This window comes from Postia placenta, assembly GCF_002117355.1.
Source record: "Postia placenta MAD-698-R-SB12 unplaced genomic scaffold POSPLAscaffold_10, whole genome shotgun sequence".
NCBI classification, from domain to species: Eukaryota; Fungi; Basidiomycota; class Agaricomycetes; order Polyporales; family Adustoporiaceae; genus Rhodonia; species Rhodonia placenta.
The window spans coordinates 1,121,931-1,148,912 of record NW_020169841.1 but is presented as its reverse complement, the minus strand read 5'-3'; the positions used below and the strand labels follow the sequence as shown (position 1 = coordinate 1,148,912).

The 26,982-nt window shown below is 51.8% G+C and overlaps 7 protein-coding genes across 7 annotated transcripts; 4 read left to right on the top strand and 3 right to left on the bottom strand.

The window, feature by feature from the left end:
- Positions 1-10,545: 10,545 nt before the first annotated feature.
- POSPLADRAFT_1035065 (hypothetical protein) lies at positions 10,546-11,268 on the bottom strand (the record flags this gene model as incomplete). The annotated part of the gene is made up of 3 exons (XM_024477061.1): positions 10,546-10,743; positions 10,795-10,924; positions 10,973-11,268. The coding sequence occupies 3 exons, from the start codon at positions 11,266-11,268 to the stop codon at positions 10,546-10,548; spliced, it is 624 nt and encodes a 207-aa protein (XP_024337309.1).
- Positions 11,269-11,620: 352 nt separating this feature from the next.
- On the top strand, positions 11,621-13,439 carry POSPLADRAFT_1047943 (hypothetical protein; the record flags this gene model as incomplete). Its single annotated transcript, XM_024479393.1, has 9 exons — positions 11,621-11,638; positions 11,660-11,783; positions 12,001-12,049; positions 12,143-12,159; positions 12,195-12,319; positions 12,537-12,650; positions 12,687-12,742; positions 12,916-13,114; positions 13,176-13,439. 9 exons carry the CDS (start codon positions 11,621-11,623, stop codon positions 13,437-13,439), a joined length of 966 nt encoding a protein of 321 aa, XP_024337308.1.
- A 1,721-nt stretch (positions 13,440-15,160) lies between these two features.
- On the bottom strand, positions 15,161-16,931 carry POSPLADRAFT_1047942 (hypothetical protein; the record flags this gene model as incomplete). Its single annotated transcript, XM_024479392.1, has 6 exons — positions 15,161-15,424; positions 15,475-15,790; positions 15,840-15,877; positions 15,926-16,207; positions 16,260-16,447; positions 16,865-16,931. The coding sequence occupies 6 exons, from the start codon at positions 16,929-16,931 to the stop codon at positions 15,161-15,163; spliced, it is 1,155 nt and encodes a 384-aa protein (XP_024337307.1).
- POSPLADRAFT_1047941 (hypothetical protein) lies at positions 16,499-18,829 on the top strand (the record flags this gene model as incomplete). The annotated part of the gene is made up of 8 exons (XM_024479391.1): positions 16,499-16,544; positions 16,720-16,762; positions 16,934-16,937; positions 17,156-17,185; positions 17,451-17,735; positions 17,837-17,992; positions 18,187-18,269; positions 18,724-18,829. The coding sequence occupies 8 exons, from the start codon at positions 16,499-16,501 to the stop codon at positions 18,827-18,829; spliced, it is 753 nt and encodes a 250-aa protein (XP_024337306.1).
- Positions 18,830-19,717: 888 nt separating this feature from the next.
- Positions 19,718-22,017, bottom strand: POSPLADRAFT_1183059 (hypothetical protein). Its single transcript, XM_024488972.1, has 9 exons — positions 21,847-22,017; positions 21,588-21,757; positions 21,375-21,531; positions 21,216-21,324; positions 21,085-21,166; positions 20,633-21,027; positions 20,538-20,579; positions 19,967-20,482; positions 19,718-19,917 (listed from the first exon to the last, which is right to left on the bottom strand). Exons 1-9 carry the CDS (start codon positions 21,963-21,965, stop codon positions 19,798-19,800), a joined length of 1,710 nt encoding a protein of 569 aa, XP_024337305.1. The 5' UTR covers positions 21,966-22,017; the 3' UTR covers positions 19,718-19,797.
- Positions 22,018-22,257: 240 nt separating this feature from the next.
- On the top strand, positions 22,258-24,397 carry POSPLADRAFT_1047939 (hypothetical protein; the record flags this gene model as incomplete). The annotated part of the gene is made up of 12 exons (XM_024479390.1): positions 22,258-22,514; positions 22,574-22,659; positions 22,715-22,741; positions 22,800-22,841; positions 22,898-22,997; positions 23,050-23,203; positions 23,262-23,386; positions 23,442-23,535; positions 23,594-23,711; positions 23,769-23,794; positions 23,856-24,273; positions 24,351-24,397. The coding sequence occupies 12 exons, from the start codon at positions 22,258-22,260 to the stop codon at positions 24,395-24,397; spliced, it is 1,494 nt and encodes a 497-aa protein (XP_024337304.1).
- A 469-nt stretch (positions 24,398-24,866) lies between these two features.
- On the top strand, positions 24,867-26,670 carry POSPLADRAFT_1066760 (hypothetical protein; the record flags this gene model as incomplete). The annotated part of the gene is made up of 6 exons (XM_024482106.1): positions 24,867-24,893; positions 24,954-25,166; positions 25,227-25,393; positions 25,444-25,777; positions 25,827-25,924; positions 25,975-26,670. The coding sequence occupies exons 2-6, from the start codon at positions 25,067-25,069 to the stop codon at positions 26,668-26,670; spliced, it is 1,395 nt and encodes a 464-aa protein (XP_024337303.1). The 5' UTR covers positions 24,867-24,893; positions 24,954-25,066.
- Between the last annotated feature and the right edge of the window lie 312 nt (positions 26,671-26,982).

Sequence of the window (26,982 nt, the reverse complement as noted above, 5' to 3'; positions counted from 1 at the left end):
AGAACGAAGTGACGCAGTTGAAGACTTAGACGCAGGGCGAACTCGACATATGAGCTCTGAACTCGAGGGGGAAACCGGAACTTGCATTTTTGGAGAGAAGTACAACAGATTTTATACTACGCAAGGGACGCTACGACTATCGAGAGTGGCACACTAGTACGAGGGGCTTTGCATTGTCCTACACGAGTCTGCCTCACCGAGTGGCACGTATCAAGTCCATCGGTAGAGTGACGTCATGCCGAACGCGGAGATGAAGAGAAACATACAAGACACTTTGGACCGGTATCCGTCGTCGAAGGCACGCCGCGAGGTTCGATACCTAATCGGGAAAGACCGGCCACGTCGGTGTGGCATGAAGCGATGCACGCGCTTGGACGAACAGCGTCAAGTGGCCCTATTGTCCGCCGAATGCGGGAGATGTCCCGAGATCTACGCGCGAGGCATCGGGACGACCGCGCCGAGCTTCGAGCAAGCGTCGTGCACCGTCGAAGAGCGTCGAAGGCGAAATCGAAGTGTTGGGTGACTGAGCCGAAGTGCCGGGCGGGATGCTTTTGCCGAAAAGAGCTGTATCGGGGCCCAGAGGGGCTTGGCGCCTATCAACGATTAGATTAGATCGGACGGCAGTGCACGGCACAGCTCGGGCTCCGCTGACACAGCCGCCCTGACTCACCGGCCCCCGGGGCTGCGTCAGCATGCTGTGCATGGACCAGCTGCGCACGGACCAGTGCGCACAGCCTGCCCTCATCTTCCCCTGTATATAAGCCGGCCTCTGCTGCCCTAGGGACCTCAGTTTCGACCTCTTGTCCCTAGGTCAGTAAGCATCCCTTGTATTCCTTTTCTTACTTCACTAATATATTATCTTGTCCCTAGCCTTAGGTTTGAGCATTGCTCACCATCGCTTCGGTGAGATCTAGTCGGACACCCCCAGCTTTTAGGTTTTCTCCTGTCGCTTGACCTCAAGTTGCGACATTAGGTCGAAACTCCCCATAGCTGCCGGCGTTCCTCGGAACACCAACACTCACTCTACACTTCCTACAGGTTGGGTGGTGCGCACCCTTACTATACCCTACGATACATAGATAGCATATGATATATCGCCACCACTTAGGGAACGAACTCTTCAGTACCTGCACTTCAGTGGGCGGTACTTGTCCTCACGGATGCGTGGACTAGGTTCCTGCTGCATACTAGCCAAAAGCAGTACTGGGCCCCACGTGAACTGCGAACCCTAGTGTTACCTCGGGCGCCGTAGGTGTAAGCTAGTCTAGCACGGCCTTTCGTAGCACGCGCACCTCCCCTTCCTCCCCCCATCACCGTGGCTGACGAATTCTTCGACTGCTCTCGACTTGAGCACGCCTTCGACACCCAGGAGCAAATCGACGTCTCCCGCGACGACCCTGAAAGCGACGGGAATCAAGCTCCCTTCTTCATCTGTGATCGACAACCGTGCCCTAATCGCACTCCGCGGTCCATCACTACCGACGAAGGGTGCTACGTGCCAATCCGACGAGTCCAGCACCCCCGCGGCCCGGCACTTCGATACGCTGGCACCTCGAGATCCACATCTCGCCACGTCACTCCCGTCCCTTCCCGACCTGCCTCCCCAGGCACCCGTATCCCCCAACCTGTCACCAGTACAGGTCAAGCACGAGGAGATCCCAGTCTCCCTCGAGGAGTTGAGACAGTCGCACAGTCTACAGCGACCCCTCAGACAATCCCCCAGTCCTCCTTGGGGTCACGGTTGGAAAGGAACCCAAAGCCTGAGCCCAGTGACAGTCCAGCGGTTACTTGGGCCAGCTCGTTGTCAGCAATCTCGTCCTCGACTCCAGTCCCTGTTGTACGTCACCCCGCCACCGGACTTCCTCCATCGCCTCCACCGCCGTCGCCGCCGCGAGGCCGCTCGAGCACTCGCTCCTCTCGAAGTTCACCCGGCGGACAGTCACAACAGCCGTCTTCGCCCGCGGGCAGTCCTCCATCCCCCTCGTCGCCCGTAATGTCCTCACCAGCATCCCCCCCTGATAAGGACACTCTAAAGCTCCTTCTCCCCCTCCGATATGATGGCAAAACCGTCATCGAATGCGACAGGTTCCTGTCACAACTGCGCATCTACTGGCTAGTCAACACGTCGTTGACCACCATTGAACTCAAGGTGCAGGTTGCGCTAAGCCTGCTCGACGGTGACGCCCGCACCTGGGCCACTCCATTCTTCGCCCAACTCGTATCCGTGCAACTCGGTGTTCAGGGAGTAACGACCCCCTTCGCAAATGAGGCGGCCTTTGCCACGGCTTTCAAAGCCCGCTTCGGCAACCTCGATGATGAGGCAGCGGCCCAGGTAGAGCTGGCCAAACTCTGCGCGGACAAGTCAGTCCGCGGAAAACGCACTGCTGCGGAGTTCTCCGCGTTGTTCAAGGGTCCGGCGGACCGCTCCGGGTACGGGGACCTGGAGCTACGCGACAAGTACCTGAGCGGCATCCCCTCCCGCGTCTACCGCAAAATCGAGCTCGAGACGTTCACCACGTGGGAAGACGCTGACAAGCACGCCACTGAGGTCGAACAGATCCTCGATATCAGCCGAGCCCGTCGGCCTGAGTTGAACAATTTCTTCTCGGCTCGAGGTCGAGGACATGGCGGGGCACGTGGTGGTGCACCCCAGTCACATGGAGCTTCGGCCAGCATCAATGCTGCCGTCGGAAAAGGCGACTTCCCAGGCGAATGCTTCGGCTGTGAGAAGAAAGGGTACCGACGCTTCGAGTGCCCCAATTGTAAGGACAAGCCTTACACAAAACGCACCAACACGCGGGCTACGGTTGCCTCGGGTTCCACCCAGGCTGCGACAAGCGCCCCCATCACGACATCACCCTCGGCAAGTATAAGTGCCGCTTCAGCGAAATCCGAGCAATCGGAGCTGGCGGACTTAATGGCACAGGTGAAGTCGATGCGTGAGGAGCTCAAACATTATCGGGCAATGAAGGAGGAGGGTTTTTGATCCGGTCCGCGCTTCGTGCCGCATGCGTCGGGCCGCATATATCCTGTAACAAGTATGATGTATTGTCGACTGCAATGGTGTATGAGTTGGACCAGGGGTCCCAACATTTTCACATTCCAGTCCGACTCCAAGGGAAGAGACGGCACAAAGACATAATCGCCATGGTGGACAGCGGAGCCACCACAAAATTTATCAACAAGCGATTCATCGTAGAGAACAAGGTGCAGACGCGGAGGCTAAAGGAGCCCATTCCGCTCTATAATATCGACGGCACCCTGAATAAGGACGGAAGCATCTCGGAAGTAGCTGTGCTACAGATGCAGATAGGAGAACACATCGAGAAAACAGTGTTTACGGTCACAGACATCGGTCCAGAAAATGTGATCATCGGGTTGGATTGGCTACGCGAGCACAACCCCGAAATCGATTGGGAAGAAGGTTCCCTCAAATTGTCCCGGTGTCCTGAAACGTGTAGTGCCAGGAAAGCTGGCCGAATGGAGCAAGCAGCGACTGCGCGTGATACGGGGGTCAGGCCCACGGCGCGCAGATGTTCGCCGAAGTCCAAACGGTCGGTTGTGGGTGCCTGCCGAAGTAAGGTGCTACCGGATCTGGAACCCGAAGAAGATCCGGTGGAAGTTGAGTGGGACGAAGCCGACTTGATCGAAGCCTGGGAGCAAGGCATCACGCTTCCTGGTGCCCCCCAGCTGTTCGTCGTAGCAGGGCATACGTACTCCCAGCTGTTCGCTGAGGAAGAGATCAAGAAGAAGGTCGTTCAGACCGCCGAGGAGTCGGTGCCTAAACAGTACCACGAGTTCCTGAAAGTCTTCTCGAAGGAAGCATCAGAACGGCTACCCGAAAGGAAGCCGTACAATCATGCGATCAAACTCGTGCCCGGCTACTCGACATTTCACTCGAAGGTCTATCCCCTGTTGAACAACGAGCAAGAGGAGCTTGACAAGTTCCTAAAGGAGCAACTGGCGAAAGGGTACATACGGGAGTCGAAGTCGCCTATCTCGTCCCCCTTCTTCTTCATCAAAAAGAAGGAAGGGACACTCCGACCCGTGCAGGACTATCGCCGGTTGAACGCGATCACAGTTAAGAATCGCTATCCCTTGCCGCTGATCGCCGAGATGGTAGATAAGCTCCGCGGCGCGACGCTCTTCACGAAGTTCGATGTCCAATGGGGATACAACAACGTCCGGATCAAGGCCGGTGATGAATGGAAGGCGGCCTTCGTGACTAACCAGGGACTGTACGAACCCCTGGTAATGTTCTTCGGCCTCACCAATTCTCCCGCAACTTTCCAGGTGATGATGAATGAGATCTTCCATGATCTCATCGTCGGCGGCAAGGTCCTCGTGTACCTGGATGACATCCTCATCTTCTCTACCAACAGAGCGGAGCATGAAAAGGTCACACGCGAGGTTCTTCGCCGCCTTCAGGAGAACGATCTGTTCCTAAAGCCTGAAAAGTGCGAATGGGATGTTCCCAAGGTCGACTACGTCAGCTATGTGTTTGGTGGTGATGAGGTGGCGATGGATCCCGCGAAGCTGAAAGGAATTAATGAGTGGCCGGTACCCCGGAACAAAAAGGACGTTCAGAAGTTCCGGGGGTTTTCCAATTTCTACCGCCGCTTCATCAAAGACTTCACCAAGATCTCGCGACCACTCGACCGGCTCACAGGGAATGACCCCTGGCACTGGGGTGAAGAGGAGCAACGTGCATTTGACGAGCTCAAACGACTTTTCGGCACAACCCCTGTGCTGGCGCTGTACGATCCCCATTGAGAAACGCGCATCGAAGTCGATGCCTCGGGATATGCCACTGGCGGTGTGCTGATGCAGAAGCAGGACGACGGCAAATGGCATCCCGTCGCCTTCCGATCCCATGCCATGGATTCGGCTCAGCGTAACTATGAGATCTACGACAAGGAGATGCTCGCGATCATCGAAGCCTTGGAAGAATGGCGCCATTACCTCGAGGGGTTACCTAATCAGTTCGAGATCGTGACTGATCATAAGAACCTCGAGTACTGGCGCACGTCCCAGCATCTCACGCGCCATCAAGCTCGCTGGTCGCTATTCCTGGCACACTTCGATTTCCGCATCACGCACAAGGCCGGAACATCGAACGGAAAGGCTGATGCCCTGTCACGCTGATCAGACCATCAGGTCGGCGATGAGGACGATAACACCAATCAGGTGGTTCTCCGACCGGAGAAGTTCCGCATCGCCTCCGTCAGGCGCGGTCATGCCTCGGTGACAGCAGATCAGTCGCTTCTAAAGCGCATCAGGGAATGTTCGGAGAAGGATCGGGAGGTGGCCGAGGCACTTGAAAAGGTGCAGAACCTCGGGCCGCCCCGGCTGCAGAAGGGCTTTGAGGAGTGGAATGCCGAACAAGGGCTTCTGTTGTTCCGTGGGTGCGTATATGTTCCAAAGAACGCGGAGCTCCGGCGGGATATTGTCAAGATCCACCACGACTCGCCGATCGCCGGTCATGGCGGCCGTGCCAAAACCCTGGAGCTCGTATCACGGAACTACTGGTGGCCTGGGATGTCCAAATTCGTCAATGAGTACGTAAGCACCTGCGACGTGTGCAACCGTACCAAGACATTCCCCGCCAAACCCCAGGGTCCGCTGAAGCCGAACGAGATCCCCAAGCGACCGTGGCAGATCATCACAACCGATATGATCGTTGGCTTGCTGAACTCTGATGGATTCGACTCGATCCTGGTTACTGCCGACCGCTTCACTAAGCAGGTCCACTTCTCGGCCTGTCATGAGACCCTGACAGCAGAAGGTGCGGCAGACCTGTACATCCGCGATGTGTTCAAGCATCATGGGGCCCCGGCCAAGGTCATATCAGACCGAGGTCCCCAGTTCGCTTCGAAATATCTCCATGCGGTATACAAGGGACTGGGAATCGAGCCGGCACTATCCACAGTGTTCCACCCTCAGACGGACGGCCAGACTGAGCGCTGGAATCAGGAGATCGAACAGTACCTACGTGCCTTCACCAGCCACAGGCAGGATGATTGGGCAAAGCAGTTGCCGCTTGCGGAATTTGCGCTGAACAACCGAGTTCATTCCGCAACCGGGCACTCCCCTTTCTTCCTGCATCAAGGGTACAATCCTGAGATCCAAGTGCGGATCAATCCGATGTCTGCGATGCCCGCGGCCGCTGATCGGCTCAAGATCCTGAAGGAGATTCGTGACGATACGCGCTCTGCGCTTGAGCTGTCAGCCGAGCGCATGAAGGTGTACTATGATAAGCACGTGCAGGAGGCACCGGTCTTCGCGCTGGGGGACAAGGTCTGGCTTGATGCCCGGAACCTTAAGCTGAAACAGCCGAGCAAGAAGCTCAGTCCCAAGCGCCTCGGACCTTATGCCATGCGGCGAAAGCTCGAAGACCTGGATTACGAATTAGTCCTGCCGAAGTCGGTGCTGGTGCACCCGGTATTCCATGTCTCCCTGCTAAGCAAGTACACGCGTAGCGACATCCCGGGCCGGGAGCCAGAGGAGCCGCCTGCGATCGAGGTCGAGGGCGACGAGGAGTACGAGGTAGAGCGGATCAAGGATTCGAGGATCTTCCGGCATCAGTTGCAGTACCTCATCAAATGGAAGGGTTATGACGACTCGCATACGTCTTGGGAACCGGTGCACAATGTCGCGAATGCGCCGGCCCTCATAGCCGACTTTCACCGGAAGAATCCGAACGCCCCTTGTCACCTCAACACTGCTACCTTTGGTGGTCTCAACTTTCAGCCAATGCCTTCGCCGCTGACTGAAGCACACTGCCGCTCCGGGTGGGAGATGGGCAAGGGCACCTCGCATGAGGTCATGCGCCGTTGAGGGGGGGGTAATGTCACGAGTTGGTACGGCATCTAGCCGTTTTTTAATTTTTTCCCTTTCGCGGGCTCGAACCCGCGACCTCTGTACTACATGCCTGATATGGACGCATCACTATCTACTGTACGATTAGATTAGATGGGCGGCAGTGCGCGGCACAGCTCGGGCTCCGCTGACACAGCCGCCCTGACTCACCGGCCCCCGGGGCCGCGTCAGCATGCTGCGCACGGACCAGCTGTGCATGGACCAGTACGCACAGCCTCCCCTAAACTTCCCCTGTATATAAGCCGGCCTCTGCTGCCCTAGGGACCTCAGTTTCGACCTCTTGTCCCTAGGTCAGTAAGCCCTCATTTGTATTCTTTTCTTACCCTACTAACTAATACATTTTCTTGTCCCTAGCCTTAGGTTTGAGCCCTGCTCACCATCGCTTCGGTAAGAACCAGTCGAACGCCCCCAGCATCCTTTGTTTGTGTTTCTCCTGTCGCTTGACCCTAAGTCGCGACAGTAAGCCCCTGTACATACTTACTTTCCTATGCTAACTTACTTGTCCCTAGCCTTAGGTTTGAGCTTCGCTCACCATCGCTTCGGTGAGACCACATCAAACGCCCCCAGCTTTTAGGTTTGTCCCTCCTCTGTCACTTGACCTTAAGTCACGACACTAGTGTTATGCACTGTTTTATCATAAGTGGGATGGCTCAGAGGAATGTGTCAAAGGGTTCAGGAACAATGATAAGTCTAACTGAGTGAGACATGGACACCAAATATAACCATTTGTTTCTAGAGAAGCAACTTGAGATGCTGAGTATGAAGCTTGTATCTTACAGTATGTCTCATTGGTCGGGACCATGGTCCCGACCTGGCTGGACCCAGCAAAGTGATGTTGCAGGCAAGATTTCACATCGATATGGAACCAACTGTACATGATTGTGTGCACCTATTATAGGTTGTGATCATTGAATCGGGGTTGATGTGATCAGGGAACTCGGAATTTGATCCAAACACAGCACAACAAGCTTACGTTGGCGCTAAGTACTGTTAAATTGTGGGGCCCGCGGTGTCGAGCGGGCCGACCCGACGCGCCCTGTGCCTAGCCGGGAGAACGATCGTAGCACGATTGCCAAATAAAATACATCGATCCCGTAGAGTACTTGTACCGTAGCGCTTGTCTCGTACCCATCCCCCCGTATCCGCACCCCACCACCGCGAAAAGGGGGTCTGGGGCAGTTAGATAGGCGCACCCCCCCCTGGCTTAAGCGCCCCACAAGCGCCGGAATGTAACGGTCACAGTAGGCTTCTGGTACCTAGAAATGATGCGATCTTTGATCGTTTTCCAAATCCGGTACTCACACCTAGCAGGTCGTGCTCGAGGCAGTGTCAACAAAGGCATATCTGAGCTTGTAAAATACTTGAAAGGCCACACAAAAAGTATCTATGCCAGACTCAGCCTGTAAGTTTATGACCAAATGAAGTATCATGTGGAAAGCATCATAATGAAAGCTGCAACTTCTCCTTTCAGTACCTGTGGCATCCTCATGATGTTACTGGAGGGGTATATCTCATGGAATACTTAGGTTGCTGGTGGATATAGTATATGAGACTTATCTAAGATGCTTGAAACAAGTAAACTTGAGATTCTGTAGCAGACCACAATGTAGCGTCCACCAGTCTCGAGCACGACCTGCTAGGTGTGAGTACCGGATTTGGAAAGCGATCAAAGATCGCATCATTTCTAGGTACCAGAAGCAACCTGTGACCGTTACATTCCGGCGCTTGTGGGGCGCTTAAGCCAGGGGGGGTGCGCCTATCTAACTGCCCCAGACCCCCTTTTCGCGGTGGTGGGGTGCGGATACGGGGGGATGGGTACGAGACAACGTAGCGCGGCCGTACTTGGCCCCCACGTGTTTGTAACAATCCTGCCATTTTGCTTGCTCGCGTCCGCGTTCCCACTCCCCTCGTCTCGTCCCCAGGCGAAAGTTAACAAGTACTAGTACTGTGCTTACCTCTGCATCTCTGTGTTCCACGTCTTGTTGCTCTTTTTCTACCTGTGAAAAGCAGAATGCTGTCTATCAAATTTTGAATTGTGACAGTGCTTTATCATGAGGTATTGCTCAAGACACGTGAGTGCTCGACTTTGGCTTGAGATTACACACTTGCTGACAATGTTGAGTCAGGGAGCATCATGATGCATCCAGTTGCTCGGTCTAAAATGAGCATGTGAGTAGGAACAATGAGATGACTAGCCATATCACTCTTGGTGGCATTTTAGAGTTGAACACCACAGTGTGCTGACGAGTCACTGTTTTCCAGAACAACTTAGGTCAGATATGTCGACTTTGTACATACAGATCTACTGCGACAGATTCTTATCACCACCGCGCTTATCGAGTCTCCGGATTTCTAATACATGTTGACCGGAGGGCGAAGAGTCGGAAAGTCTCAACAGAAAACAATGTCCAAATCAGGGAGGTTTATTGACAGACAGGGATAACAATGTCACTGGTCAAGTCCTATGTCCTCTCAGTATCAAGACGCAATCGCACAGAAATGCCTCAGTCGGCAAACTCCTTCGAATCTGCGTCAATTGTATGGCAGTGTGGCGGATCTATATCACATCCGTAGAAGCCTTCGGCTGAGGTTGAACAAGGCTCTTCACAAGGTAGCGCAGTCTGGCTCAGTCGACATCCAAAACGCTCTAGATGCTGCAAGTGTGCCTGCCTATCCCTTGACAACAAGAGTGTTATGTTGACATGACATTGCTGTACACTAGCGGCGCAACTCAGGCCTTCCATTGAATAACTTGCTCACGAGTTCTTCCCAGGGCTGATGAATTAGTCACATTGCCGAAGCTTCTGGTGAGCGGGAATGCTTCTGGATGATGACACAGAACGTGGTCCCAGAACAATTGTGGAGATGCACATGGGCCTGATATACCATTGGAAGCGGCTGTTTGGGTGCTTTTTGATCTGTTCCTGTACGGCGCATGCGGCCCCGGTTCGTGACCGAGGATGAACCTTGTTGCCAGCAAACTCTCTCTTGTCTTTCTTTCGCAGATTTGTAATGGCTCATGCGCAGCGAAGTTCTCTATACAGTAGTAGACACGCTCTGGGTGGTGTACCTCAGCGTCCATCAGTTGGTACGCAGCACGACTCATTCAGTTTGTGCTCTGGTGTTTAGTTTCTTGCACTAGAAGTATCACGTACGGCTAGTTTGGGGGAGCTCCGTTCGGGGACAAGTTCGCAGCTGCCAGCCAACGCAGTGTGTATGTACGTCGGAAACAATACCGACAGATTCCTGGTATAGTTGGGGAAAGCCCTCACAATGCAGCACGATATCCCGCATTATTAAACTGTACCTCGGTCAATCCCCCATGTTCGGCTCATTGACCCTCTGACTTTTGCAATAGATTGTTTGTCCAACTCTGTACTTAGTGCATGTTGTCGAATACCGCAGAGCGCAACACTACATTAAGATCTACGAGCGGCAGGGAGAGGAAGGATATGGGTAATCCTTGCCATATCATGATCCATCGCAACCATTACACGTACAATGCGCCTGTATTCCGACATTAGAGCGGGTTTGACTGGCGCGAATAGAGGAGACCAACCAGGCATATTAATGAGCGAGGGTGTGTCCGAAGGTCCCGTCTGCGGCGTACATGTATGTGTTCCAGCCGAATCCGAGGTCGTGGGGGTTTTTATGCCGTGGTGCCCATTAGCAATTATGGATCCGAATAAATTCAATCTCACCAATATATACACAGAAGTCGTTACTCCTTGATTGATGACGTTTGTACACCGCATCAAGTTCCAAATCCAATATATACTCCGGATAAATGGGAGGCCTATGGTACCATTTGTCGTACATTTCTTGGTAGATAGGTTCTTCCGTGCGAACCGCATTAGAAGTGCGCTGAGTTGAATTCAGTTAATAAACAGAGTTACGATATGTTGCTCAACTCACCAATTTATCGCAATATAGGTCATTGACAGTATTTTTCAAGGCCTCTATCGACTTCAGGAGCTCTCCGTATGACACATCAGACTCTTTCGCTATGATCCTCTCCAGATATTTGTCGTGCTCTGCTCGTGCTCTGCAGTACTTAGCTGATACGGAGTAATCGAATATGGGTGCGACTTACATTCTGACCTGCTTTTCGAATAATGAAATGAAATGCCGATGACGCTTCTCGATGATCTTTCCGAGCAGCGGGTCCTTGACCAGCATCTGCTCTAATAGCGACTCGCAGCCGTCGAGGGCTTTCTTCACTTCCGCGAGCTTCTTCTCTGCTGTGCTTATACGATCGTATATTTCTTTCAGAGCATCCTTGACAAATTGCACGACGGCAAGTATGTTTGCTGCATTACCGAAGTTGGTCCATCCAGCCTGGAGCAACGTGAGCTTAGTGATTCCACATAGACTCGTAAAGTAGTACATGCTCACCATGATGTTGATTCCTGATTGTCTCGCTGCTTGGGCGAAGGAATGTTTCGAACCTGGCGAGTTGGGGGAGGTGCCTGCCTCAGGAGACTGTCATGTTTTGACTGCTTTTGCCCACGGGGCTATATACCCTCGGTATGCCTCGAGGCGGATGCCACGATGTCAGTATCCAGCCGGGACATGGCTTATGTGGGCAATACAACGAATACTTGATCGGCAATAGCGTCTCCAGGACTTATGGTCATTGTATTAAGGTGACGTGAGTTCTAACGCCCGCTATATGTTCCTTACACGTAACGCGGCACTGAGACAATAGCTTCAGGGCGACCGCATTCACGCGCTGCTCAAAATGGAGTACACTATTGAGGTGAATGACCAATATTGCTAGCTCAAACATTGTGACAAGGCACGTGAGATTTCCGAAGTCCATTGTGGTGCCTCGGATATTGTTGATGGGAGACGGCTGACTCGGTGGTCGACCCCGAAATTTGCTGGGACAGGCGATGAGAAGGGTACAAATGCGCGAGGACACATACGATCAGTATCTAATCCAATGGGATCCGTAGTGCAAGCTCGCCCTAAACCTCAAGTTTCAACTTAAATGTCTTCCGTTCGTTACAATATCCGGAGCTCTGGATGGATGATGAACTTAGAAGCGTATTCGATGGCCGCGAAATTCGTCTGTTGCTTTAGATCCGCGCACGTGTAGTTATCCCCATGGGCGTCTAGAACGCTCCTTCAGCGTTGCCTCGCGCCTATACCCCGTGGGATCGTCACTGTCAGTGTTAATTCTAAGAGTTCAAGTGCCCGTGTTGCTCACCATACCGTCATGTCATCTTCATGTTCGCCTACTGATCACTCTCCTCAACAGCTCGATGATCAATTATGGTCAGTTCTAGATGCATATGAAGCACGTTGGGCAGAACGCCAGGGTTTCCTCGAAGCTAAAGGCTATGCCTTGCGACCCCGGTATCGGCCGGGTTGGATTCCATCGTGGAGAGGAACCGGGGAACATCCTATGTCCTTCGAGGATTCCATATCTCTACCGGTAAGCACTTGCCGTTGAGGAAGTACCTCCTATATACATGCTCTAGTAGGCTCGCGAGCACCTCATCGACGCGACCCGCATCTCTGACGGATCGTTGGTCTACATCAAGAGAGTCGGCACAGGTGACAATGAGTCGAAGATTGCGACTATGCTCTCAGCAGATTCACTCAGACAGAATCCCTGTAACCATAGCGTCCCTATCTTTGACCTATTCCAGGACTGCGATGACTCCAGTGTGTCGTATATGGTCATGCCATTCCTACGCCTCATAGATCGTCCGGAGTTCGAGTTAGTCCTTGACATAGTCGAATTCGGGGATCAAATCATGACGGTATGTGCGCACTCTGTGCTCCACTATGTATATCAGGCTCATTCATGTGGCCAGGGGCTCGTCTTCATGCACGCGCAGGGTGTCGCTCACCGGTGAGTAGCTCGCGACGGTACAATGCATGTTCCTTCCATGATAATGAGCTGGACAGTGACTGCTCGGAACGAAATCTGATGATGGATGCCAGCCAAATGTTCCCTCAAGGCTTCCATCCTGTGAAAGATGTATTTCTGCCTGATGCCAGAACTCCTGCACGGCCCTTTCCAAGGTCTCGGGTGCCGATCAAGTACTACTACGTCGACTACGGCTTATCGGTATACATTCCTCCTGATATTCACCCTAAACTCGTCTTGGGTGATTTCGGCCGCGACCAAGATGTACCGGAGTTGTCCTTAACTGTCCCATACGACCCGTTTAAAGTGGACATCTTCATTATTGGCAATATGCTCAAGAGAATTTTTCACGATGTAAGTCGTTACCATCAAGAAGAGGATCATTCTGTAACAATATTAAAACACTTGGTGACAGCAATATTCCAATGTCGGTTTCTTGCTACCTCTGATTCAAAGGATGACGCAACATGATCCTGCGAGTAGACCAAATGCTCAGGAAGCGTTACAGCAGTGGCAATCGATCCGACGGACTATATTCCGATTCCACCGTCAATGGAGGCTTCAATCCCGCAGTGACAATTGGCTGGTAACACTCATACGCGATGCTATCCATCTTCGGACAATGGTTGCTAGTTCCCTTAGGGGGCTATTTGGATGGGGCATGGAACTACAAGGTTGACTGGAATGGGTCTGACGTATACCTTTGTCTATATATATTTGTGCTACATCATTCACCAATTCCAATCGATGAAAGCTCGTAACAAATTCCATAAAACAGACACAGAATAACATTGTCTTGTTACAATGCCCTCTCGAATGATGCCGTGCTGTACAACAGGCGGATGATGCGGACGAGCTCTTCCCAGTGCAGGTCCCATATAAAGAACGAATTATCACGGCCTCCTTGAGTCCAGATGTTATGCTCTGCGGCCGCCATAGTCTGTGTTCGCGAGCGGCGCTATGACCCTGCAAGGAGTAGCACAAGTCCGTCGTCCAGACGAAAATCCGCGTTTTGGAGGCCTGGTCCGCTCGATTCAGATGTATTTACTGAAAAGGATCTCTGAACCGTGAACCGGACTTAAGGAGAAAACCGGTGCGATGTTTCGTACAATTCATTTCTCCGGAGGGTCGTCCGGACCTTCAGAAGCGGCGGCCCTTGTCTCCTAATACGCATCCGGTTTTATCCCGACGCCGCCACCGCTGATTGACCAGGATGCGGGATAAAACTGGACGGGTATAAGACAAGGCGGCTCAGGCAAGGCATTATCACCTATTATCAGGGGTCCTTTCCTGATATGTGCGACTATATAGAAACGCGGACGCCGGCGCCGGGTGCAACGTGCAACAAACAAATAACGATAAGCGTCTATTTTCAAAATCAGGAGCGTTGCCGCGGGTAGGTCTCTGGTCTTTTGGCAAGTCGCGGGCATCTTCAAATCATTCCATGTTCTTCTTCGTTTCTTTACAGCCGAGACAGCCGATGTCTCTTGATATATACACGGGTACATCGCCTTGTCGATGAGGGTCCCTATGGGTCTGCGTCGCCACATGAATACAATATAGAAAGTACCGGAAATTCGTCGTAGTCTTGTCGGATTTTGTACATTTCCTGTTGAGCTTCCATTGCCGCATTACGGTTGGCCGCGAACTTCCGATCCCTTCCTATGAATATGAACACGAGCTACGGTCAAAGCTTAACGTGCATGAAGCAAGATGGCAGGAGTGTCAACCCTTTTGAAAGTTAGCTTAAAGCCGGGCTACAGCTTGAGACCTAGATATTGCCAGAAGTGCGATCTTGACAGATGGTGGGTACGACATGAAAGCTTGCTGACGAGATGCAAGACGTCTCAGAAGCCCTTTGTGGGCACAATTAAAACCAACATGCTACGTTACAAATTTAGACCTAGGCAACAATGTTGTAAAATTGCGACTGTCATGCGACGAGGCCGTGTTTTCCCAGCTCATCCATAGCAACGCCAGCCGATTGCATGCGCCAGTACTGTTATCCTTCATCAAAGCCATGACAGCACCAAGGAATGGATCCATTACTCCTGATAAACAATAACAACGGCGGCTTCTCTGCAAGATCGTTGGCTACGACATGCACGAAACGGCTTTCTGTGCCGTGATAACAGCCGAAATGATGAAGCAGATATCAAACTAGCGTCGTGTCTCCTTGTTGTCGTCTTCTCACGTCGATGTTGACACATTGAGGCAAATTCGTAAATGTCCGCGTAGAAGCTCGATGATAGCACGCGATGTTGCATCTATCCAGAATATCCAGAAATATCAATTGATATGAATGAAAAACCCCAAGATGATAGTAGACAGTCGTGAGAATGAGTAGCGTACCGCTTCCGTATAGCCTATCACGAAGGCAATATAGAAGATAATCCTACGCTATCCCTGGATATCCATTGCTCGATCAAAGAGGTTCTTTCCAGTGTAGAACATTCCTCGTATAATAGAATAAGTATCGTATGCCGCCTTGACTACCAATGGATCTTCGCGTGCCCGTGGTCTCCATATTTTATGCAGATAAGACACACGGCCACGAATTGTCTGCCACTGCGCAAGCGCCTCACAAGCAGTCGGTCTTGCTGCTGGATCTTGTTGCGTCATAGATTCTATCAACGGAAGGAAGAAGTCCACGTTGGAGAATTTCTGGCTCAATTATTAACAGCAGCCCGGACCGCACCACCCGCGCCACCCACGTCATGGAACTCGCGGCGGAAGAAGTTGCCAATGATGAAGACGTCGAGCTTGAATGGATTGTACGGAACATTTTCAGATAGCTCAGGGACTTCTTGGTCTCTCCCAAAAGCTCCGGTGACTAGCTTGGGGTGAACGTCTGGAGGAATGTGGACGGAAATGCCAAAGTCGACATAGTAGTATTGGACTGGAACACGACTGCGGGAGTGATATGGAGCCACTGTCCGTGCATCTGGTAACAGAATGTCATAGACCGGATGGAAACCGCGGGGGTAGAGTGCATTAGCATTCATCATCAACTTCTTGTATGAGCAATCCCTAATGCCCTGTGAGTCCGATCACAAGTATCCTGAGGAATGTTCATTACCGGTGAGCGACTCCATGTTTATGTAGGAAGACTAGGCCCTGGTCATCTCCGTCAAAGACGGTTTCGTGACCTACATTACCACGCACCTCCAACAACTGATCGGCACAATCTAGCATTTCATCGACAGCGTTAAACGGGGGTTCGTTCACAAGGCGTAGAAATGGCATGACCATATATGAAATGCTAGCATCGTCCTCATCCTGGAAGAGATCCAGGATAGGTACAGAGTGATTTGTCGGATCATCGCACAGAGGCGGGGCGGAGAACCCTGCAGCAATGGTGGATTCTGTGTCCCCTGTCTTCACTCGCTTTATGTACACGAGCTCTTCATCTTCAATTGTGGTAGCGTCAACAAGGTGCTCACGAAACTGATGCATTGAGTGAGATGAGTCGATATGCCTTGGTGAGACAGTAGCTTACAAAAAGCCCTATGTGGTCATCAAAGTGTCTTGGATGTTCAGTTGTTCCTTTCCATGAAGGTACCCATCCTGGCCGATATCTAGGATGCAACATGTAGCCGCGGCTTTGCAGAAACTGCTGACGATCTCTCCATCGTTGTTCCCAGTTGGAAAGACTCGAGAATAACTCTTGAGAGGCCGCAATTCTTGCTTGGCGTTCGGTTGCGGTTTAACTGACTGACATACTCGTGGTCTGATACAATGTCTCGCATGAGCGAGCGACAAAACGAGAATGTAGGGGTGGAAGGTAAGCGCACGCTGCGGATGAATGTCCAAATAAAGCAACACATGGACCCACACTAATCTCACGCCCGTCAACTTAGAAGCGCTCACGAGTATTGCTCTAGAACGGCACGTTGTACCTCTTGGGGTAGGTCTTTCCTGATTTCTCACGTTCCTTGTACAACTTTCTTCTTAACGAGGTACGAGTGATGTCGGATCTAACGACGTTCGGTCAGAGCTTCAGTGAGTGGAATATCGACTCGCATATTACTGTACCTAACGACGTTCGGTCACTTTACAGGAGATCAGCATGTGTACAGTACTTAGAGGTAAGAAATGACTTACGAGCTTCAGTGAGTGGAATATCGACTGAAGCTCGCATCGTGAAATTGACAGGTATATAGCGTGCCATAGTAAGGTGAGTCATCTGTATCTATGGTGCGCAGGCTAAACAAAGAGGACCGGGTATTTACAGGCAAGAACAGTGGCACCAGGGGCGCGATAACATCGTGCCTATCCCGACGCGATAATGCGACGTCATGCGCGCGCATATCCGCATGGGGCGTACGGACGTGCTTGTCCGTCAACATTTCTGACAATTGATACAAAATGATTCACTGAAAGCGGTAAACGCAGGTATTCGGCAACGCCGAGTCAGTGCAATCGGTGCGATTCCAAGGTCCACTTACAACTGATATTTACGAGACAACAAAGGCCTTCCCTTATCCATACACCACATGGCATGAGACCGATGCCCACCATGTGCTCTTTCATTCGAACATTATGAAAGCGCTCGGCGGTCGCAAAGGACCTCAAAAACCACTGTAGTTCAAAGTAGCTCAGTAAGACTCATTCCGTACTGGTAGGCGAACAGCTGGCTGATAATAATACCTGCACTTTGCTTCCCACTATGCACATATCCGTAGTCTAGCTTCATACCGCTGCAGGAGCCACTTCCGAGATGTCATCCAATGAAGGCTGGCCTGTCACCAGTGACACTAGCGTGATCTTCAGCATTGTCACTGGCACAATAACCACAATCGCTACTGGTATGACCGGCTACGCGACGGTGAAGCCATTCACGGCAACTGCGAAAGCGGAACGAGCGAAGCAGGCACTATTAGATCTCGAAACCTTCGTGGCACGTATCAATCCCCTCGAACGAATGACCATTGAGGGAAATGTTCCCGGCTTCATGCACACCATGGAGGCATTTGTGAAGGAATAACGTCTATTACGCCGTGTCTCTTATTGAGGCTGACCTCCCTTTCCACAAAAGATGAGAGATGCCATAGAAGAGAAGACTCTTGTGTAAAGGCAGGTGCTGCTGGTTTGCACACACAATGGGTGTCTTCGTGGCTCGGAAACCAATTGAAGGCAGACCTTGAAACCGCGAATGTCGAGGTCTACCGCAAGCGCGTCGATCTCCTAGTGAGCACTCGCAAGTCATCTTCTTCACAGCTTGAGCTTACAGTGAGGCAGAAGACCACGCAGTTTGTTCGCGACAACAGTCACAGTCGAATCTCAACCTGGAGAGAGCTCGAATGCACTGAAACGACTGCACAATCGCCCAGAAGGCGTCTCAAAGCCACTATCGGTGAATAGGATCCGAAAATCTGCGTCCCCTCCCTTATTAACAATCGATCTAGCCAATCTACTGGGTGTAGTATCATCTACATTTGCCAACCTACTTTCTGGAAGCTCAAATGTATCCCCTGATGGAGTCGACGGGCCCTTCTCCTAAAGGTGAGTCAGATCCTCCTATCATCCAACTTGCGCACTCAGCGAGAAATTACAGCGCACGTTGTCTAGTATTCATGTTACGTATCGTCTCAATCAACAATTCCTACAGATATAAGGTGCGCTGGAGCGTACCTCAGAGTCTTGTCATACTAGTGTATATTCATCTTTTGTTATGTTGACACAAATAAAGAAGTTGACATGCTCATAAGTGACTGTCTGGACGAAGAGCAAGCTGTCACCGCCGCCACCATCGCAATTCTAGTAGGCGTAGTGCAATGATACGATAGAATAATCCGCAAATACGGAACATAGCCTGACAGGATAATTTGAAAATACCCTTGGGCCAGTCGGAGCACTGCCGCTGTTTAGCTCAAGGAACTCAGCCTGATAGATGAGCTAGAGTTATTCTCACCACGGTAAACACTCCGTGTTGTGTGCTGCATATGCTGGCATTGACGCAGATGTCAGCACAAGATCTCGGGTTCTTGCGATACTGGTGCAGGACATAGCACAGCGGATCCAGCGGAGGCCGACATGGCAGAGAGACTTGCAGAATTCAATAAATGATGCAGAATGCAAAACCTTTGCCTTGCATCGTGATCTTCTGGTGGGACTTTTGCAGACTGTGATTTACGTTGGGAATTGAACGGTCGGGCAGAGAATGGCACATGTTGTACGTGACGTTTACATTCCGGCTAGTATAGTTATCACCTCACCACGGGTTGAAGGACACTATCGGGTAAGTCACCCATTTGCCATGGTGCTACGTTCCGCCATTGATTTTTGTGGAGCCGGTACGTTGGTAAAGATCTCAAGAGTGATCTTGGTCCTCCCGTATGCGAGACCCGGCGAGGCCATGCGACTCGGGCCCGTCATCCCTGGTGGTGAGCCTACGGTGGGATGAAGCCCGAACACCTTGCTGACAAATGGAATATCCAGAGTTTCTACATAAAGCATTCAACGGCGAATCTGCATGGGCGACACGGTCTAGCACCCTCCTTGGCCTAGCCGGATACGCTGTGCGAAGGGGCACACACGGCAAGCTGGACTACACCTCTTTTATCTCAATAAAACTGACTTTTAATTTGCACTGGGGCCGACGATAACACCTTGAACGTTGCGGTCGCTATCATAGTGGTGGGCCTGTTATTGCTGTCTCATATGGGGCGCGATGGTTGCGACCCCTACTAAGCCTCACACCGCAAGCCCCGCCTGCTGTTGTTCCACCAGTCACTATGATAACAGTATGAGACACAAGCTAAACTCGTGCTGCATATCTCGATCATATGTTAAGCTACTTAGCATGGAAGGTGGAGGCTATCAATCCGCCCAGCGCACATAGACTCAATGACTTCGACTCTGTAGAGCGTCAGTCACTGCTAGTGAGGATTCGCCAATCTCACCGGGAGTCGGATAGTGGGTAATGATGTTCCCGCTTGGTTCAGATTCGCCGTTAACATGTCGACAACCGAAAGCTACATTATCAGAGATATGTGACAAAAACATGACAAGCGAAGACAGGCACACAGAGTAAACTATGCCTCAGACTTTCTCCGCTTCTTTTTTGACGACTCGCCCGCATCTTCTGTGGCGACCTTCTCCGCCTTACGGGCTTTCTTCTTCGCCTTGCGTTCTGCCGCAGCCTCCTCGTCGGTCTAGACCAGAGAGTGAGATGCGCTCAAAGGAATGCCATGCCGTACACACCTTAGCAGAATCAGCAGCAACATCCCCGTTTGCCTCGCTCTCCCTCCGTTTCCGCTTCTTCTCCTTCTTGCTCTCCTTCGTTTCCTCCCCGTCTGTGTCCATCTTCTCGTTCGTCGCATCATGCTCTGATGCCTCAGTCTTACCCTCCTTCTCCGCCCGCTTCTTGGCCCTCTTCTCCTCCTTCGCTTTCTGCTTCTCCGCCTTGACGTCTAACACCGCCTTCACCGCCTGCTCCATCGGCTCGCGCTGCGTTGGGACAAGGTCAACAGCATCCGCGGCCGTGTTGTACGTCTTCGCCTCTCCAGACATCTGAAAGCGTTGCTGATTGCGTCCAGACATCGCAGACCGCACGCCAGATGCATCGCCCTGCAGCTCGAGCGCCCGCAACCGTGACTCCAACTTAGCGCGGTTCTCGATACCTATTGACGGTGCTTGCGGCTCAGATTTATCGTCAACATCTGTCAACGCATCAACACGGATGGAAAGGGCAGCTTTTGTGGCTACCATGCGGGCCATCTGATATGTGAATAATTGAGTGAGTGCAAAAGAAAGAATTATGGATTGAACTAACTTTGCCCTTCAGTTTTGGCGGCGCTTGGCCGATGAGAGAAGCCTATGATGATCTTTAATATTGCAGATAGACAGTCGTTTTTCATGATTACATACATGATAGATAAGCCCATACTTGGGCGTGTCGTGCTTCGTCTTTAAAGCGCGGAAAAGAGCCTTCTCAGCGCCAAGGATTTGCACGGTACTCGCAGGGTGCTTTGCCAGATTGAGCAGACTTCCAGCATGACTGATAAGTCGTGCGCCGACAAGCTCGCCGACAAGAGCAGTCAAGTTGGGTGCAATCGCATTCATGCGATTCCGCAGGTACTCTGCCAGTTGCGTCCGATACGCGGTGATGGAAATGACCTGGTCGCAAAGGGAGTTGATGTGTGCAATGTCGCTGTCAGAGATTTCAGTGCCCATGGATATTTCTGCTGCTGCCTTGACAGTCGCTTCAAGGTCCTCGGGGAGGATGGCAGAAAAGTCTGTCGTTGCCGCGTTGGTCCGGAAACCTGTGGAGTAATGTAGGATGAGAAACCTGGGATACGGGGCTGCGGTGAGACACAAACCCATGGCTTTGACGACTTTGGCATAGGCCTGGTTGTCGACAATGATCTTTGCCAGTTCAGGGAAGTGCCAGCCGTACCATTCCTGTTACATGGTCAGGGGCCAGCAATTCTGTGGATGCAGCTTCACCAACCTTGACACGCATTGCGTAGATGTTAATCTCCTTGTCCAAGTCGTCTAACAGCGCAATCGCTTGCACGACCATAGTGTCGACCTTGTCCGGCGAAAACTTCAACTTAAACCTGAAGAAGTTTTACGATTACGTCCTAGACAGACCGTCACAAGCACTTACCGAGACAACGAATGGCTCAAACCTAAGCTCATGGTAGCCAGGTCCTTCGGGTCTAAGCCGTTCAGTAGCGCCGCTAACTGACTACGGATACCGCGGAAGAGGTCCATCGAGCCGTCAGCAATGACGTTGATACCCAGCTTTTTGTTGATTGAACGGGCTACGACGAGGTGCTCAATGCTACTGGAATGAGAACGACAGTGAAGAGGGGCGCACCGAGTTTAGCATCAAAGACGGCCAATGTATCCTTGCCCTTGCCCTTCCCGACAATCTCGTCTGACAAGAACTGCTTAAGGCCTTTTCCAAGCTTGCCCTCTTGAATCGCAGTGATTTCTTCTACCGCAGTCGCCGTGGACGTGAAGCGATGCAATGACTTCAACTTCAAGCTTTATGATATCGGTATGAGAGCGTGCGCGCACAGGGGGGGACAAAAATCATCAATAACACAAGATGCGAGAGCACTCGAATAACCCACAGCTTGTTAGCCTTCTCTGGTGTCTCGAAGTCCTCCCAGACATTGTCGTTGGATATTTTTGCCGAGTCGGTGAGCTTGAAGAGGCAGTAGCCAAGAGACGTCTCATATAAAACAAGCATGGCGGTTTATGGCACGAGGAGAGCCCAGAAGTTGTGCAGCTGCAGCCTCGACTCTCAGACCGACTTGGATCGAAACTTTTCGTAGACGCCGTAAAACGTCCTCTTCCCAATCGGGAAGGTGCGCGGGGAACTGGTAGCACGTGATCGAACATTCTTATCTCGCGTCCAGGCGTTCCGTTCTCCGTGTGTGCCTCATGAGCATGCTCATCATAGTGCTTTATAAAGGACGAGTCGACCATGAAAGTGACCAGTGCGATACCCTTGCCTGCTCCCCTCAGCGACTTGCGGGACAATGCTGGCTCTTCTAGCACTTCTATTCGGCTTGCTCCAGAGTGTTTCAAGCAATGTGCAGCATACGTTCTCTTTGAATCCGAATAGCTCGCTCTGGACCTACAATTCGTCTCGAGAAGTCTTTAAGGCTAGGAACCCATCGCCCTCGTATCTGTCGTCCGTTACATCTGAGCACTACTTCACCTCGCTGTTACACCCTGCTTTCCCTTCTTACCAAATCCGAGTCAAGAAGAGCGCGTTCTGCGACCCGACCGTGAAGTGGGCATGAGAGAAAAGATACACTGTCCCTGCTGACCACTTATGTGTGGTTTCGCTAGTGTGTATACCGGATACCTTGACGTAGATTATGGTGCCAAGCACCTCTTTTTCTACTTCTTCGAGAGTAGGAGGAATCCCGCTAAAGGTAAAGTAAATGATGGTCACGAACAGTGTATTTGGCTCACGATCATGCTTATTAGACGATGTGATGATGTGGATCAATGGTGGTAAGAAATAGCTGTCACCTCAGCAAACGAGATCCTCGAAGACGAACATGTTCCACAGGTCCTGGATGTTCTTCATCCATGGGCCTTCTCATGGAACTTGGTACGGTTGAGTCCAGCAATCATCTCGCATAGCTCACACATCGACCCCAACAATAGGACCATGCAGTATTGACATGGACAATGTGTCAGCAAATGGTACTGTCTGGAATCCATACTCCTGGAATGCCGAGGCAAATATCTTCTTCCTCGATCAGCCGTGCGTCTTGTTGCACTCTATATTTGTCGATACTGGTTTCATGTTATCATAGCATCGGCGTCGGCTTCTCATACGCAGACTTTGGCGAGACTATTGAGACGACCGAGCATGCAGCTCAAAATGTGCATGCATTCATATCTATTTTCTTCGAGACATTCCCTCAGTTTACCGGACGTGCGCTGCATCTGTCCGGGGAGTCATACGGGGTAAGTTTGATGCCGCTAATATTTCACTTATCAGTGTTGATTATACGTGTTACCCCAGGGCCGTTACTTGCCAGCGTTTGCCAGCTACATCTACGATCAAAACCAAATTCTTAAGGCCACGGGTAAAGAACCCCTCAACCTTCAGAGCGTGCTTATCGGTAATGGAATAACTGATATTTCAACGCACGTTTGACGTCCTACTGGTGTTCGGTCGATGATTGATGCATAGTGCCAACAGACTCTACCCTGGCCGCTACGAGATAGAGTGTGGTTTAGCCGCCCTTGAAGTTCCCTTTCAGAAAATCAGTACATGTGTACGCATGAAGATGGCGGTATGTTCACGGTGTTGGAGCCAGTTGGATGCTCATATCACTCTAAATCTGTGTATAGCTTTCTCGCTGTCAGGATGCTATGACGAAGCACTGTGTCGACTCATTTGACTCCATGAATTGCAGAGCTGCCGTCAGCTTTTGTGACTCGGAGATGAGCACAGGTTACTGGGCCAGTGGTGCGTGACACAACGATCGTGGTGTGGGTTCATTCCTATGAGAAAGATATTTTACAGGCCGAAATGTTTATGATATCTCTAAGGTCAGATATCGATCCTTCCCATTTGCGCACCACGTCAGATTAGTGGCTGATCACGCGCCAGATGTGCGAGGGCGACGATCTCTGCTACAAGGAGAATACCGTGATCAAGCACTTCCTCGATCAGCCTGCTACGCGCGAGCTGCTTGGCGTTCAATCGCCAAACAACTTCTCCGCCTGCAATCGCGAGGTTGGCACGAACTTCAACCTGCACATGGACAAATGGGCGGTCCCTTCACAGCATTACGTAGCGGGCCTGCTCGAGCGTGGTATCCGCATGCTGATCTACGCGGGGACCTACGACTGGCAGTGCAACTGGGTCGCGAACAAGTTATGGGTGGACAAACTTGATTGGCTCGCGCGGGATGCATACAACGCGGCGGAATGGCGTGATTGGGTCGTCAATGGGAGGAAGGCGGGTGAGACGAAAAAGGCGGGGATGCTGACATTCGCAACAATCCGCGGCGCGGGGCATATGATGAGTATCAGTGTTTCCTCTCTTATGTGCAGCCTTGCTAATTTCATCATGACATCTACGTCCCGCACGACAAACCCGCAGAGGCACAGGCTATGGTGTCGAGGTGGCTCGCACAGCGAGAGCTGTGACGTTGACTATAATGGTGCACGTAGGCTGTGCGGCCCCACTACAGCGAGTGATGAGATCGAGCTATCTGTCAATGTTCATTCCCAAGAATACCTGTGGTCAGCGCCCAATCTGTCTCCGTTACTATTGGCTGTGAGAATTTGCCGACTCGCTCCCCCACCGTCGAGATGGGCATGTCAGTTTATACACTAGAGAATTGTGGCCATTTTCCGAGAATGTCCTTCACAGAGACAAATCGACGTTGAAGCCCGAGCTAGCCAGAATGCGACGTCCTATTGAACCTTTACGGTTTACGGTGTCTAGATGTCTTTGAGTACGAAATTGAGAGAAAATGAGAGGTCCTGATTGGCGTCGCCAAGGGGACATCATGAGGTTCCCCGGTTTCCGTGGTGGAAACCCGGCCTGTTTCCCGCACAGTCGATCGTATAAGGTGTTCTATGACAATGGTCGTTACCTCGCTCGCCCCTTCGTCTTCTCTCTCTTTCTTAAGTGCTTCAGGTATGTTTCCCCTCTCCAGTGCTCCTCAGTTGTTCTCCGTCTGAAGACATCGCTCCGTAGTCACTTTCTGGGCTGCCCGGTAGCGCCCCTGGACAACCTTCGTTCTTTGTTATCCAACTGGCGTTCCAGCAGGCTTTTCTTTTCATCTTGGCAACAGAATTTCTGGGTTCATAATGCGGTCTGTATTGTCAATTCTCGCTCTGGCGTCCCCTCTTTTGGTTCAAAGCGCCCCAGTGAGACGGGTCGCTAACTCGACGGATGTCAAGATCTTTCGTGAGTTCACATTGCCTTCATTAGATTGAATGACCTCTGAGTTCTGGAGGGAAATCTCAGAGTTTGCGGGTGCCCTGGAGCAGCTCGCAAATACGTTCTACGAGCAAGCGCTCTCCAAGTTTCAGGCCTCCGATTTCCTCGAAGCTGGCTATTCGGACGTGTCCGTGCCTCTTCAGCAAATCCAGGCGATGTGGAGTAACGAGGCGACTCAGCTTTCCGTGATCAATGTACGTAGATTTAGCTATTTTTCATTTGTCGTACGCCTAACGTTAAGCAGTCGACCCTTGAATCGCTGGGAGCCTCCCCGATTACGGGATGTCAATTTGACCTCACCGATGCGCTTGCAAACGTCTCGTCCATGGCCTCGGCAGCTCGCGTCATGGAAAACTTGGGGACCTCGGCATACCTGGGCGCCGTTAGCATGATTTCTGACCCTTCCCTATTGACCGCGGCTGCATCCATGATGTCCGTCAAAGCGCGACAGCAGACAGTGTTGAACGTCTTGAATCAAGGCTCGGCAGTTCCGCAGGCCTTCGATATCGCTCTTAACCCCAGCCAGGTGCTTGCAGTTGCTGGGTCTTTCATATCGGGGTGCCAGATGCCTTTCACTGGTGCGTCCTTCGCAAGAGGGTCCCTGCATATTAACTGAACTATGCCCAGCCAATGCCGCACTTTCTGTTACCAATACCGCCCCTGCTCAGCCTGGAACTGTCTTGTCCTTCGCTTCCGCAGCCTTGAACGGCTCAACAAGCACCACTGTATGTTCTTCGTATACTCACAGAATAGGTCGAATCTCATATCTTTGCAGAACTTTGCGTGCCAAATGCTCTTCGGTGGTGCAGCGTTCTCCATATCGCAGCCATTGAACAACTGCGTCGTCCCTAGTGGAATTAATGGTCCTGTCGCTGTCTTCGTCACGTCGGATGACCAACCCATCGATGCTAACATCCGTGAACAAAACGATAACACCCTCGTCGCGGGCCCTGCCATGGTCTTCGTTGACACCATGTCGGATGCGCTGGCACAGGCTGCCAAGGGCTCAGTGTCTTCGAGTAGCAACAGCACCTCTAGCGGAAGCTCTTCGGGCAGTGGTAGTAGCACTTCCAACAGTACCTCCAGCGGCACCTCCGCATCGTCAGACAGCGCTGCAACGAGCACCGCTATTACTGTCAGCTCGTCTGCGCTTTCTAGCTCTGTTGCAAGCGCCAGCAGCACACTTGCTAGTAGTTCCACCGTGCTCTCGAGCTCCATCGCGAGCGCCAGTGCCGTCACCTCGAGCCTCATATCCAGCGCCAGCGCCAGTACGAGTGTTGTTGCCACTGCTACCGCGAGCGCCGCCAGTACAGCCGTCGCTAGCGCCACGGATACTCAGTCTAGTGCAGTCACCACCATAATATCGCCTTCGCAAGCCAGTGCAATCCTCTCGGTTGCGAGTGCAGAGGCTGCGTCTGCCACCGTCACTGCCGGCGTTGCTTCCAGCGCAGTCGCAAGTGCGAGTGCGTAACGATCTACGTTATCGGATAGGTTTCCTGGTGCAGCTGGGTCTGCAAATGGACTCGAGATGGACTATTTATCATTGGTATGAATGCGGATTGCTGCTAATTCGCGAGAGTGTTCACATGTAACTCTGACTCTACGGTCGATATCATGTATGTTGTTTCTCTGCTACTATCCTGTACTCATTTGCTTCCGCTGTACGTCATCTCAGAAGGTGCATGAACTCCGCCGTCGCGTGTGACTCGTTGAAAATTCAGCGCTAATCAGAAGTGGTAGACATATGAGTAAGGGGCATGCCGTTTCTGCGAGACTGTTGTAG

Coding starts and splice junctions, on each gene's coding strand:
- POSPLADRAFT_1183059 (XM_024488972.1), bottom strand. CDS start 21,965: ATGCTTGTTTTATATGAGACGTCTCTTGGCTACTGCCTCTTCAAGCTC. Junction 21,758..21,846: donor CCAGAGAAGGCTAACAAGCT/GTGGGTTATTCG, acceptor GATATCATAAAG/CTTGAAGTTGAAGTCATTGC. Junction 20,483..20,537: donor CGCCAAAACTGAAGGGCAAA/GTTAGTTCAATC, acceptor TTCACATATCAG/ATGGCCCGCATGGTAGCCAC.